We start from the raw sequence: 15,744 nt of genomic DNA on the forward strand, positions 1-15,744 counted from the left end.
AATTCAAAAGTTTGATAATAATAGTTTCAAATAACATTAACATAAATTTAATATAAAAGACATTAATTTTTTTAAACAAAATTAAAACTAAATTATATCAAAAAAATATAAACTAAAATAAATTATATATCTAAATATAAAAACCAAATTACTAATTATTATTTTTTTAACTTCCAAAAAAAATTTATTTATTTTTAAATTAAACTTGTCACTAATACTTTAACCCCAAAAATACACTTCTGAAGTCATATTTGTGAGCTTCAACTGCAAAATTAGATGATGAACAACACATGTACATAAAAGGATAACCTTTTCAGCATTGTTTGATAAGTCGTTGAAAGTCATCTCACATATAAACTCTAGAGATTTAGTTATTCCATATTTGAAATATTTTATGATGAATCCGTTTTCCATTTTCTTATTAATAATAATTTATTTTCATTTCTTACAAATTTGACTTTTGTAATTTCTAGAATTTTAAGATAGAGAAGAATTAGATCTTACACAGAATATGATCATGATGTAGTTCTTATTGAACTTACATATCTTTCAACTCAACGAAGAATTTGAAATTAAATAACTAACCATTATTATATTATAATGTCTTCACCAAAGCTAAATACTATGAAAAGAAAGAAAAAGTGTAAAATTGAAAATAATTAAATATATTTTTAGTTTTACAAATTTTGATATGAAATTAAAATTTGTTTTTGTCTTAAATTTTAATTTAAAAAAAACAGATATGATTTTCTTAACTTAATTGTTTAAATTTTTTGAACTTGTTAAATAGTATTTTAAACTGACATTTGAGTTATTTAGAGGTCGTATCTGTTCCAATCAGATATCAACTTAAAATATTATTTAACACATAAAGAAAATTAACAATATTAGATTAAAAATACAACATTAATTTTTTTTAAGTTTATGAATTAAAATTTATAAGAAAATACGCAGTTTAGGAAGTTGAGTCACGAAAAAAATAAAGATGTTAGTTAAACCTTTTATAAAGAAAGAATTAAAGAGTTGGTGTGAAATTATGAGGGGTCAAAATGTTTAGGTACAAAACGATATAAAAGTTTACATTTATTTGTGAAATTGTTAAGGAAATGTTTGTGAGCTTTATTAAGGACCTGTAGGTGGTAAATTGGTATAATGCACTTACGTTAAAAAAAAAATTATCAACCTAACTTAGAACTAAAAATTGTGAATTAAGAGCTTAATATAGTTTTTGTTTTTTTTCAAAAGGCTAAAAAACACATCTAACATATTTCCACACTACTCCTTTAATGACTTGTTTCAGCTCCAGTGTTACTATTGCCATCAGCTCCTATATTTATAATACAATCATAAGAAAAGAAATTAAAGACACATAAAAATGTAAGGTTAAGATAATTATCACATAAATAAACTTTAATTTGAAAATTCTATCATTTTCACACAAAAAAAAAAAGTTCTCAAAATAAATCCTTGAGAAATATAAAATAAAAATCAGCCGAGCATCAAACTAAATAGTGTATTGAATGGATTTATGAGACTTTTCACTTGTCATATTGTCGCTCTTTTCTTCCTTCTTTATAACTTCTTATCATTTGTAATTCATACATTTCATCTAGTACTGACAAAGTTAACTTCACTAGCTTCTTATGATTCTTTTTCATATCATACCGTATGCCAAGTGAAGTCTCCATCTACTCTCACCACCTAGTTTATCTTCCTTTATGTTAGACACCAATAGAGTCAAGGTAGTCTCACTTAGAAAAATTTTTTGAATACATTTTGACTCATCCTAGATTAGTATTTTCCTTTAAAAATAACTAATTTAATAACTCAAACACATTAAATCTTCACAATTACTCATATACTATCAAGCATAACTCAACATAATCATAAACATAATTGGTGGCACACAAAGAAACTACTTAGTAACATATAAACCATTTTTAATAAAAAGAATTTCACAATGTTATAATAATCACATAAACCTACTACTTTCTTAAAAAGTATAAATATCATGTCACATTCAATACTACATTATTCAATGCATTCTCCTATCTATACTCTTTACACACTATAAGGATTATCAACTTAAGCATGCCTTTAATTAATTCATCAATTCTTTAAGAATCACTATGCAACATCAAATACATTCCATCTTTCAAACACCAACAATAAATTCACTATAATATCACTAAGGTCACACTCATTCATCACTTTTCTTATAGGTTAGTTTTTCTTTAATCCCTTCCTACAATGTCATATTGTCAATATTTTTTTCACATTTCATTTCAATAGTTTCTCAATGTCATATTTAAATTAAACATGTTTACTCAAATTTTCATAGCCTTCTTTATTCATAAAATACAATATTACTACATTATTCATCAAACTCTCTCTTCTCACAAATATTCTCAACTTTATACAAACAAGCTATCACACCATTTGTAACACAATTTTTGAATTCAACTATAAAACATTAAATATTTTAAAAAGATTAGCTTCTCTTACCTTAACAAGTACACCTAACATTATTCTTCTCCAACACAACTCCACAACTTACGATTATTCTAACTACACAACAAAAAATATGATCAATGATCAGGACATGATTTTAAAACCACAACTAGAGAAATTTCATCTAGAACCATAGAAATTACATGCAATATAGAAAAGTAAAAGTTACGTAAAGAAAACAAATTTTCACACACACATAGGTATGTATGTGTGCATTTGATGCATGTGTGTTTTGTTTGATATTCTTAAATTCAGGATGTTGATAATAGTTGTTGTATACAATATGTATCAAATGAGTTTTGACACAAGATAAAATAATAGATAAATAAATGTTTATACAATACTAAATTTTCAATATTAGTGAAGAGAAATTCAACAAAGGATATTAATATAAAAAGATTATCAAGAGGAGGGATCTTTTGTCTCTCCTTTTTATTCTAGATCGAAGTTAAGGAAGTTAGGTCATTCTTCTAAGAAGCACTTAAAGGTAATTTGCTTAAAGGAGTGGAAGTTGGTTTTTAAAGTGAAAATTCTTTTATATCCAATCTTTAGTTTATTAATGATACTTCAATTAAGGATGTATGGTTAATGATAAATCTTACAACTATAAAATTAACTTTGGTCTAATAGTTTTATGAGATGGTGATTCTTCCTATTCTCATTTTGTTGCAAAGTGTTAACACATGTTATTTGATGGACAATAGTATAAAAGATAACAATTTATAGAATCTATAATTCAAGTATTTGATATCATTATCGGACATTCTTTTAATATTTATTTCTAATTAACTTTTTATAAAGCTAACAAAATTAAAAAAGATTTTTAATATATTAGACTTACTTTTCATAACATATGCTCATATCATATTATCTCATTACGATCATCAATGAAAAACAAATCATTTTGTTTTAAAAATAGATGTTAAAACAAGATTTCAAACATCATGATAAATTATATAAAAATACAAATTAGTCTTTTATCGTCACCAGATTAAAATGCATGGTAATACTTTAACAATTGGAAAATATTACAATTGAAGGACTCAACAGTTAAAAAAACAAAGATTTAATAAGAATAAACGAGGAATGTCCTAGTCTTAATAAAATCATATTTAAAAATTTGTCTATAATTTTATCGTTGCTCATTGGCTCATGATTTTTCTTACTTTGTTTGGATCTTTTATGAATCAACTTAAAACTCAAACTCCAATCAAAATACAACACACTAAACGCAATTTGAAGAAAAAATTAAGGCAAAACCAATTAAGACATGGAAGTCTATACCCATCATATTTGAACTTAACCGAAATTAACAACAAATATTTAGAAATCTTAAATAAACTAGAATTAAAAATAAAACTAATTTACAATACATTGAATTAATTTTAAAGTTTACCTTTTAATACATTCTAAATTTCCTATAAACTGATATATGATGTTTAATTGCATATATTTATTATTTTATCATCTTTAAAAAACTTGAAGAAAAATAATCACTTACTATTACTATAAAATATAAGTATAGTATGGAGGCCGCAAAGTGCTAAATGCAGATGTGATGATGATAATGCGAACAGGGACCTACAGCACATGTTGCCCATTCTGCAACTCATTAGTATACATATTATCGGAGAAGAAAAGGAATATTCTGCTATCATTTCAAATAGTAATGGTAAATTTTATGTCTTGTTGGTGGATTTGAAAGAGTAATTGAGAAGATTTAAAAATAATTTTTGTTGTTATTTATTTGAAAGGATAATGATATTTAGACAACATTTTTTTGACAATATTTGAACATTGATTACGTGTCAATCTGTAATTGGTCAAAAATTACTTCACAATAAGTTTATGATTATTATTATTAATTGTGGAATAATTTTTGACCAATCACAGATTGACACATAATCAATATTCAAATATTGTCAAAAAAATGTTGTCTAAATATCATTATCCTGTTTGAAATAACAATGCCTTAAGTTTAAATCTGTTGAGAGAGATTCAACCTATATATAGATCTCCACACTTAACATATTTTAGGTGAGAATGTCACATATTTACTTTTAATATCAGTCTAAAATATTTTTTACCATTAGGAATATTTATATTAGAGATATTTATATGTATATAAAGGAATGAAGAACACAATGTGACAAATTTAGAAGTTTAATAGCTGTCCTATACCAAATAGTCTTTTTTTCTCGTTAATGGTAGCTAAAACACAAGTTGACATTTCCCAAGAAGCAATCAATAATAACGGATGAATGTTATAAAACTAAAATATTGCACCAGCAGATACCTTCCATGTGATGGCAGTGCAATCATATGCTAGCTACTCTCCATTATTTCAAGATTCAACAAACTAAACTTCGTATATGTGTCCAGTCAATTTGCAACGATAGAAAGAAAAAGAAATATTATTAAGAGTGTATTCACTCTAGTGAGATTAAATGAAAGAAAAATAATATATAGATTTGAAGGAATTTAAAAATATATTTTGTTTTTTAAGAAATTTAAAGATAACTAAAAATATATTTAAAAATAAATTTTGTGAAAGTTTGTCAAAAAATTGACTTAGATTAAAAAAATGTGTTTATAAATAGAAATTAAAAATTATCAAAATTTTATTAGTGATAATAGTAATATAAAATAATATTTATAAGTAAAAATAATTTTAAATAGTAGAATAAAAAAGTTAAATAATTAATATAATATTTTTTGACACGCTTAAAATAATATCTAGCAAACGTGGGCAATAAAAAATATCTACTGAAATATATATATATATATATATATATATATATATATATATGGGGTTTGTTAACACGAGTACGCCTGTTTTTCAGTTGGTACGTTGTAACAATGTGTACCGGATTATAGTAGACAAAAATACCCTTATTTATCATGGATTCTAAGTTTTAAGGTCAAGGATATATAAATAATTTTCATTCTCAAAACTAAAAAAAAAAAAAAAGAAAACCCCAAACCCTTACTCACCTCCCTCATTCCTCTCAACACTTTCTCTTTCATCTCTCTCACTCCAACATTTTCTCTGTTATCCCTATTGTTGCCGCAATTGAAAAAAAAAATCAGAAACCCTTGCCTAACCCTAATCCACCTTCCTCACTTATCCAATTTGTTTCTCTCTCGTCTCCATATTCTCCCTTAGCCACATACAACAACCCGTGACATCATAATTTATTGCTCTTGCTCTGTTCGTTCATTTGGAGGATGTGTTATATATTTTCCCTTCTTATTATTATTAAATTTCATTTTAAAATTAAATCATGTAAATAAAACCTTCATAAATCAATTAAATTTTCATACATTATTTACACATTTACACCACATTTCATTATATTTTTAAAGAACAAGATATTTCCCTCTATTGTCCTTTTCCCTTTACACAAAGTGTTTCTTTTTCCTTTCTTTATTGGTATGCGATACATGTAAGATTACAACTTAGAATTGAAAGAATTGTACTCCTAGGGAGCTCTTCCATACCTATTTCTTTAATTTCCTTATGTCCCTTTTTTATCACTGAATCAACTTCTACAAACGTTTAGAATAAACTTTAACCACTGTGCAAGATAAAAACAGTAAAATCATTTTTTACCTTTGAGATTTGGAAAGAGTAACATAAAATGACAAAGTTTATATTCATTTTACACACATTAATAAATATAAAATGATTATAAAAGAGTAAACTTTTTCAATTTTTAAAAAATATCTCTGATTCAAATTACCACCACCATCTTCAATTAGGTTGAGATGAGAGAAAAAATGTTGGAGTGATGACAGAGAAAATGTTGAGATGAGAGAGAAAATGTCTCTGATGACAAAGGGTTTCTGATTTTTTTTTTCAATTGTGACAACAGTTGTGTTGAAATGAGAGAAAAAATGTTGGAGTGATGATAGAGAAAATGTTGAGATGAGAGGGAAAATGTCTCTGATGACAAAGGGTTTCTGATTTTTTTTTCAATTGAGACAATAGTAGAGATGATAGAGAAAATGTTGGAGTGAGAGAGATGACAAAGAAAATGTTGGAGTGAGAGAGATGAAAGAGAAATGGTTGAGAGGAATGAGGGAGGTGAGTAAGGGTTGGGGGGTTTCTTTTTCTTTTTTTTAGTTTTGAGAATGAAAATTATTTAAATATCCTTAACCTTAAAACTTAGAATCCATGATAATTGAGGGTATTTTTGTCTACTATAATCTGGTACACATTGTTAAAACGTACCAACTGAAAAACAGGCGTACGCGTGTTAACAAACCCCTATATATATATATATATATAGGATTTGTTAATTTGTGTATCTTTTTTTTAGTTGGTACATTTTAGAAATGTGTACCTAGTTTTAATAGACAAAAATATCTTTATATATTACGGATTCTAAGTTTTAGGTTGGGAGTATTTAAATAATTTTCATTTTCAAAACTAAAAAAAAAATCAAAAAACCCCTAAACCCTTGTTCACCTCCGTCATTGCTCTCAACACTTTCTCTTTCATCTCTCTCACTCCAACATTTTATCTGGCATCCTATTGTAAAAAAAAATAAAAAAACACGCACTTAACCCTAAACTAGAAATTAGTAAATTAGTCATAATGAACTTGTTAGCTCTCAGTTGCACTAGAAAATCACATCATCTAAGTTTATTTTAAACAGTTCACATCTTCAACTTGTTTGGTCAATGTAAACATAATGGTGTGATTCTGATTTATCATTTATCGCAGAAGTGAAATTAAGAAATTTGTTATTTTAACTTCTACTCCTTTCATTTCTATGATTTTATTAAAATTGGTATAAAGAAATATTATGGATTGATGTTAACGTCTTTTTGTGGGGTTCTTGTTTTTTTTTTAGTTTTGAAATTATTGAAATTATTGAAGACTTTAGTTTTTTACAAATTTAATAACAATCAGAAAGAAAAATATATAACACAGTCCTCCAATAAAAAATCAACATCAACATCATCAATTATTTTGTTATTAAAAAGGAAAACAAATCAAAGAATAGAACAAGAACAACAAATAGTTGTGTCGCGGGTTGTTGCTTGTGGATGTGAGAGAGGATGGAGATGAGATAAACAAATTGGATAAGTGAAGAATGTGGATTAGGGTTAGGTAAGAGTTTATGATTTTTTGAGTTGGGCCTACTGTGGGGATAACAGAGGAAAGGTTGGAGTAAGAGAGATCAAAGAGAAAGGGTGGAGAAGAATGAGAGATGAGAGAGAAGTGAGTAAGGGTTAGGAGGTTCTCATTTTTTTTTTTCAGTTTTGAGAATGAAAATTATTCAAATATTCTTCACCTTAAAACTTAGAATGGATAATATATGAAGGTATTTTTGTCTACTAAAACTCGACACACATTGCTAAAATATACCATCTGAAAAAAAAAAAAAAAACTTACGCAAGTTAGTAAACCCATATATATATATATATATATATATATANCTTAAAACTTAGAATGGATAATATATGAAGGTATTTTTGTCTACTAAAACTCGACACACATTGCTAAAATATACCATCTGAAAAAAAAAAAAAAAACTTACGCAAGTTAGTAAACATATATATATATATATATATATATATATATATATATATATATATATATATATATATATATATATATATATATATATATAACAAAATGTTTGAATAAAAACTTATAATACAATAATATCCATTCTACAAAATAACACAGTTTATTAAAGTAATTGTGGCATTGTTTCCAACTTCACGCCACATGCTTTGGAGGGTACGTCTATCTTTCCTAATCATTGCATACTAGAAAACCAACAAAATCATGTTCATTCTATCGAGGTGATAAATGTGATAAATAGTGAAATTGGATACAAAAATATTGGAATCGATTACATTAAATCATAGATTCCTAGGATTGGTTACTCTTTCTTCTTCAACCTCCTTATTTATAACTTCCAATTCGCGTATGATGGAAAACATCTCGAGACTCCATCAAGTCACCAATATGAATGAGGTACAATTTCATTTTATTTATTATTATATCTTACATTAGTATTATTAAAACCATGGAATCAACTCCTCTTTGTTGGAATCGATTAGAGGAGGTCATAGAAAATGTGCAAAAGAAATATGGATGACAAATGAAAATTGTATCGAAGTAAAAACAATATTTTCCTTTCAATCATTTCAAATCTCATCACATTACGAAGTGTTTCGGATTTTCGGGTCTTCGGGTCTTCCTCTACAATTTAGGGGTCTTTTCTAGTCGTCTGCCGCCTCTCGTCTCCTACTGTCCGTCTTAACCGTCCAGGTACCTGTTAAAAGTACTCCGAGGCTCAAGTTAGTTCTCAGTCTTGTTTATAGAGATAGAAAGAGAAAGTTATCACGCAGCATAAATGCACCATAAATGTCCCTACCTACTGTTACCTCTGACCTCTATTTATAGTTTTCGAGATGGGCCGAAGATTAGCTTTCCTTAACCACGGCCCAAGATCGGGCCCAATGTTGTTAATCCTAATTAACTTGCCATTAATTACTAACCCGATCCTTTCTCGTTCATTGTCCGTATATAATCCTGTGTCTCTCGTGAGACCGTCCGGTCAAACCGGGCGAGCTCTGAGAAGTCTGGAGGTTTTGGTACTGGAGTGGTCAATCGTCCGAACGTTCCCTTGACGTACAGGGCCGGACGTCCTCCCTGGTACAGAGACCAGATGAGCCCAAAAGTGGAGTTTGCTGTCAATCATCCGGACGTCCCCCCGGGTATACAGGACCGGACGTCCTTCCTAGTACACGAAGGATTGAAAAATCCAACAATCCTACAAATCATCGCTATACATAGTGTGCAAATCATTGAAATCGAACATAAATTCAACTCACAATCCGTCCACACAAATTCACCTAAACAATAAATTAATTCCAATCGAACACAATCTTAATGTAGGGTACAATATCACATGTTAGAAAAGATTAATTTGGAATCTACTTTCATGATTCAAAATCTGATTTATCTTCTTTTGCCATGCAAAAGCTTTCACCCAACTCAATCTTTTAAAATATACCTAGAAAATAAATCCATATTAGGGATCAAATGATCAGAAAAACAGTACCTTATATATCGATTTTCAAGTAGGTTGATGACGTTAACCCGAATAGCATACGTAATTGATTTTTATGTGACTGAACCCGTAACAGATCCGGTTCCCAATTTTACCGGTCGGACCAACATTGTTTTCATTTATCTCATGGCCGAAAAGAAAAAACCTGTCGAATTCTAAAAGTTGATATTTTAATCATCGAAAAAAATTAAAATTCTTACATTTGTTCTTTCTTCTTATATCTATAGCTTGCAGTGGTGGTTCTTGCCGCTAAGATGATGGAATTTTAGTTTCCAGAGTCTTAACTATCAAAATTCTAAAAACCTATTTACTTTATTATAACAAAAAAAAAAGTGTGTATGCGTGTGTCTGAGTAATATTCTACAATCCTGTTCATAGGCAAACAACATATGATGATGACATCCCCAAGCATTAACTGTTCCAACACTAAAATGACTATAAAATTCAGTTCCTCACAAGTTAATAAGCATTAACTGATCCAACACTGGTCTACCTTTCAAGAACTAATATATAATAACATCAAATGAAAACATTAGATGGTCATAGAACCAATTTAAAAGGAATTACTGTCAACTATCAGGGAATTCTGTTAGGTCTTCACAAGAAATCTAGAGAACCTAAAAAAGTACCAGATCGATGTAAATATAGCAGAAAATAAGATGTTCATGAAATTATTTTGGTCCAGAAGTACCGAAAAAAATCACTTCTTTTTCTTTAGTTGTTTAACATTTTTGGCATTGGCCTGTTCTTTGGTCTTGCGCTTCCTGGTGAGAGCAAACTCTCCAAACTTGTGACCTACTTTTCCCTCAGTGATCTTACAACGGATAGTGGTTTTCCCATTGTAAATCTTGACAGTAGTATCAACAAATTCTGGCAAGATAGTGGATCTTCGTGACCAAATGGTCTTGTTCGACAAAAGACTTGGGTTCTTCTTCATCTTGTACAAGAATGCATCAATGAAGGCCGGTTTGCGCGATACTACAGGAGGTGGGGGTGGCTTCTTAGCAACAGCAGTAGCTGCATCACCAACAATTCCAAGAAACTGCTTGTTCAGAACCCTGAGCATCAATGTGGGCCTCATTCTTCCTGATCAGACGCAAACGAAACGTTAAACTTTAGGAAATCAAACCAATTTGGGGTCATTTACAGATATATAAAAGAAATGGAATGCAATTTTTGCTTCGATTTGGTTTTATTCATTAAATATAATCATCAATAGAAGAGGCTCGAGGTAGTTTGTTTAGCCCCAAAATCTCTTTCTTTACCACTATAAAGAATAGTAAACCGTCAAATTCGTCCTTGAATGATGCTATGTAGGTCATATCAAATCCTGAATGATAGAAATTATAGTTAAAGGTTCTTGAATGTCTATTTCACAGGTTAAGTCAGACTTCATATCACAATCTAACTTGACTAATTGAACATATATTGAGGGATTAAGGGGACAACTAATACTCGCATATTCTGTTCCCTGCTGGCGCACTCTCCAAAGCAATTAAACATGAAAGCAATTAAGAGTTGCTTCGAAAGCAATGTACATTTGAGTACTAATAAGTTTTTAACATTAAATCAAGTACGCTAAGTTATGAGTTATAAATGCATATTTGGGGAACATGTATGTAAACTTCATCATTCAATATTAAAACTTGACTTTAACTTTTTTTTGGGATACAGAAAGAAGGCTCCCGAGTAACATTTAGATACTCTTGTAGGGCAACGACTTAAAGTAACTAAGCAAACTGCGTGAAGGAGGGTAGAAAGGAGAGATGGAAAGTAGCCAACAAGGGAGAGAAATTGTACAATTTAAATCAAACACAAATTAAAAGATAAGTTGTTAAATAGGGATTCTACAAATTTAATGATCAAAATATAACTACATGGAGGGAAAACATGGTACTAGTCCTAGTCCAATCTTCGCAGCTTGAAAGATTTAAACTTAATTTAGCAAATAGAATTCGAAAGACAAAGCTAAAATTATACGCATATCCATGGCAACCTTGATTCCTAAAACTGACCTGGAACAATGCTCATATCAGCCCCACGGAAAGCCCCTGCAAAATACTCATGGACTACAATCCCCCATTCATATACATGCCAAAATTCATATATTGGTACACCAAAATTTATATCAGACCATAATGACAGGGGATTGCAGTGTGTAAGTTGCCCATCTTGGTTAAAAAAATTGACATGGAACAAGCCTCAAGCATAGCCCTACAGAAACTACCCATTACTAATCCCCCATCTATATATATAACCAAAATTTACAGCAATAAACAAACCACGGAAACAGAGCACCCAAGATGGAAGCAATAAACAAAAAAGTTAAGACTGCAAAACAATCCATTACAAGGACAAACAAATTGGGCTAACAAAGCTCCAAATCTCTATTTGAATTCTCAAACATGTAATCTATGGTGTAATAAGATTAGTGATACGCAAAGAAACACAATGAGATCCCAAATTAGGTCACCAAAGCACATTTTTATCAAAAGGGGGTCACTATACAAAGAAAGCCGCGTCACAAATTTGTACAAATTGCCTTCAGAATTTAAAAAGCACCTAGATATTACTTTGGAAACTACTTTAAACTGTTAGTCCTAAGAACACTAAGTAAAATAAATGAAAAGAATTAGGACCTGATTAGAGGAGGAGCAGCGCTAATAAGCAGCGTATGCGGGAGAAGCCGCCGTAAAGGTTGCCGGCGGGAAGAATCACAACCACGGGCTAGGGTTCGGATTGACGCACAGTTCCCACTAAGTTATACAACACAGGGATAGGAACATAGTAGCTTACAGCATTTAGTTAAAAAATATTACATATCACACGAAAACAATGTCATTGAAAATTATAGAAATAAAAATTTAAAATATAGTTTAAGTTATTTTTATGTTTATTAGATTTGTTTGAAAAAAATAATAAAATGATGGCAATAAAATGATGGCAGAAAAATCAGAGACGTTTTCTACGTGAATATAATATTATTATAAATTAATTATTATATTTATTATTCCTTTTGCATCATATACTTTTTTTCTTTCTTCTTTACTCGTACTGGCCAAAGGAAAATTATATCAAACTATAATTTTCATTCAAAAAAAAAATGCTTTACACTTTAATAAAAAAAGAAATACACATAGATGAAATTACAACACTTCTGACAAAATTATCTTATGAAATTATGATGAAATTAAATAAACATTTCAAATATTTAAAACTAATTATAATAAATTATTATTGTTACATTGACTACAAATTAGATTGCAGAATATATTTTCCTGTATGATGCAAAGGTTTTTTTTTTCAATGTGTTTTATATAATAAAATTTTATTTTATTTATAAAATTATGTTATAAATAATTGAAATTTGTTTAATGTCACACCCCATTTAATACCCCTCCTTAGTGGGGTACACGTGTCAGCCATCCGGTCTTCCCTGGTAAAGTGGGAGACCAACTCTGCCAAGCTTTTAATTCCCTTCTTCGTGATCCGTGTGGCAGCAGCAGGAATGTGAACTTCCAGGAAGTGGAAGTCAGGTGGCACGCTGGGAGTGGGCCGAACGTTCTTAGTGGAGGCAGTATTTAAGGTAAGATGAAAAATCCTGACGCCACTTTTCCCATGCAAACTTCATCTTCCTCAAACTTGTCTTTCTGAAAATCTCAAATCCTCCTCCTTCTCTCTAAAACCTCCCAACCTTCTCTCTAGATTTCTAACCTCCAATTCTTCTCCGATCACTTGCATCCGTTCAGGATTATTGCTGCCGGCACCAAGACCTTCAAACGGTACCAACCAGAATTTCATTCTGAACTGGTAAGTGTCCGAACCCTTGAAGTTCCTTAGCCTTCCTGCATGCATGCACCATTAAAGCTTGCATGTACCTGTGAAACCATTCCTCTTAACCTACTTTTGGTATTTGACTCTAGACCTTGGGAAACTTAGAAGAGATAGTTGCTACCAACCTACTTTCGAAGTCTTAGCTGGAATTAGAGGTAAGGGAAGCTTAGAAAGTTTAATTATAATTTCTTTGCATGGTTTGAATGTATGTCTGATTCAATGTATGGTTCACATCTAAAGTATGTTGCTTGATTTCTTATGATTGAAATATGGTATGTTGTTGTATGAGTTGTATGATAAGTATGAACTATAAATTCTGCACTGATATGAGTATGTATAAAACTTAGAGAAAATATGAATCTGAGATCGAAGGTCATTAGGACCGTTCGGTCCTCCCTTCTTCCGTTCAGTCTGTTCGGACTGATCGGCCCAGTGTGGTTACTAAACTTCGTTGGTTTCCTTTAATTGTTTTATTGATAGTTACTTAAGAACGCCGGTCATAAACCTAGCGTTCGACCTTCCAAGTGTTCGACCTTGGGCTGACACTTAAATTATAAAACTTGCAAATCTGATATTCTTCTTCCTGAAACCGTCCGGTCATTTAATGACTGAACGATCTAATGAGCCTTTATTATTGAAACTCCGGTTTACTTGACTAAAGTTCTCTTACTCCTTTAAAGAGTTTCTCCTTTCTTGGTTCGACCGGTTTGAGAAGTGTTCGGTCATAGACCAGCCTTCGACCATGATTAGTGCTTGTTTTATAACATTCTTTGTCAAACCGTCCAGATGACTATCACTTATAGTCTATCCTTTGGGGTACGATCTTATTCTTTGTCGGACCATCCGGCCAACCGTTTGACATCCTTCTGTTGTTCAGTCTCACCTTTAATTAGACCGTCCGGTTACTTATTTAAATTCTTGGTGCTCAGTCTCTTATTTCGGTTGGACCATTCAGTCATTCCATCCTTGTCTCATTCCATCTTTTATTCTATCGTTGATAATCCGGTCGTTTCTTGACATCCTTCCAGTCTGAAANTAATAATGAACATATGTTGAATTTGGTTGAGTAAGGGAATTCCAATGGAGGAATGTCTCATGAATTGGTGATGATTGGTAAAGTATGAACATGGTCAGACCCTGTGTCGTCCTGATCCTGATATTCCGTGATGACGCTTTCTCAAGTAGAGAAAGGTTACTCATGTGTGGGAATGGCGGGAGGTCCGCGGTCATACGAACAGATGATCGTTTGAGGACTAACCTCGGGTAACAGCTGATAAGTAAAGGCAGTTATTACACCACACCGGGTGCTAGGGACGTCGGGCTACGTGGTTCATACCGTCCGGACAGTGTCGTAGTAGTCAGTCATAAGTTAATCTACTTAGTATGCATGTATAGGAATTGTATGTCTGCATGATTGATTTGGTTTTGTTTGTATGTTTACTTGTATGATGAAACGATTAATTAAATTTACATAAGCTTACCCTTATCTGTTTTGTCTTTGTCTATGTTGTCGTTCGGTATCCGACCGTTCGGTTATTCTCTTCATTGCAATGATCATCCTTTTGGGGATGTGAGCAGAGGATACCTTGGAAGCTACTTTGGAAGACACTCTGGAGGATGCTGTGCAGGCTGAGCAACCCGTGGAGGCCGTGCCTGAAAGTTATGCAGGACCGTCGGTCCTTAGTATAGTTGTTTTTATTTGCCTTGTGTTTTGTAAAAGCGTTTAGTATAGGAAACCTTTTAATGTTGGCCGTTAGGTCAATGAACTGCATTCAAGACCATTCGGTCTATTTTGTAAATGCTGTATTCAATATTACTGATTTTACAATTTTAAATTCCAAGTATATTTCATACTTCTATGCTTATTCACTACTATTCTCCTTTATTGTTCATGTTAACTTCTAAAATAAATTATAGCTTCGGTTATATTTATTGGGATGTTACATTTATTATGAATAAAACATGACAAATGAAAAGTACAAATTAATAATTTTGAATTTTTAAGTGAAATTGGTAATTATAATTAGTTTTTCTCATAAGATAAATATTGCTTTTAGTATCTATAAAAAAAATTCCCATTTTTTATTAACTATAAATTCATTTTACGTTAGTATAATACTGCCTGGTATTAGTATTTATTTGTGAATACTTTCGTATGTAATACTGTATTTATTATTTTTATTAAACAACACTTCTACAATTTATATTTATGTCTGACTTTAACGAATTATTTTACGAGCTTATAGTGATTGTAATATAATTTCCTTATTATTAAAACCAAAATTCAAATGATAAAAAAAGT

At 30.5% G+C, this 15,744-nt stretch overlaps 1 protein-coding gene across 2 annotated transcripts; it reads right to left on the reverse strand.

The window, feature by feature from the left end:
* Positions 1-10,098: 10,098 nt before the first annotated feature.
* LOC106757219 (ribosomal protein S19, mitochondrial) lies at positions 10,099-12,405 on the reverse strand. Of its 2 annotated transcripts, none has more exons than XM_014639840.2 (2): positions 12,248-12,405; positions 10,099-10,694 (listed from the first exon to the last, which is right to left on the reverse strand). In XM_014639840.2, exon 2 carries the CDS (start codon positions 10,687-10,689, stop codon positions 10,309-10,311), a length of 381 nt encoding a protein of 126 aa, XP_014495326.1. In that variant the 5' UTR covers positions 10,690-10,694; positions 12,248-12,405; the 3' UTR covers positions 10,099-10,308. The 2 variants fall into 2 exon arrangements, with proteins under 2 accessions (XP_014495326.1, XP_022634883.1); XM_022779162.1 differs by lacking the exon at positions 12,248-12,405 and adding an exon at positions 11,624-12,213.
* Positions 12,406-15,744: the final 3,339 nt, after the last annotated feature.

This window comes from Vigna radiata, chromosome 3, assembly GCF_000741045.1.
Source record: "Vigna radiata var. radiata cultivar VC1973A chromosome 3, Vradiata_ver6, whole genome shotgun sequence".
Taxonomy (NCBI): Eukaryota; Viridiplantae; Streptophyta; class Magnoliopsida; order Fabales; family Fabaceae; genus Vigna; species Vigna radiata.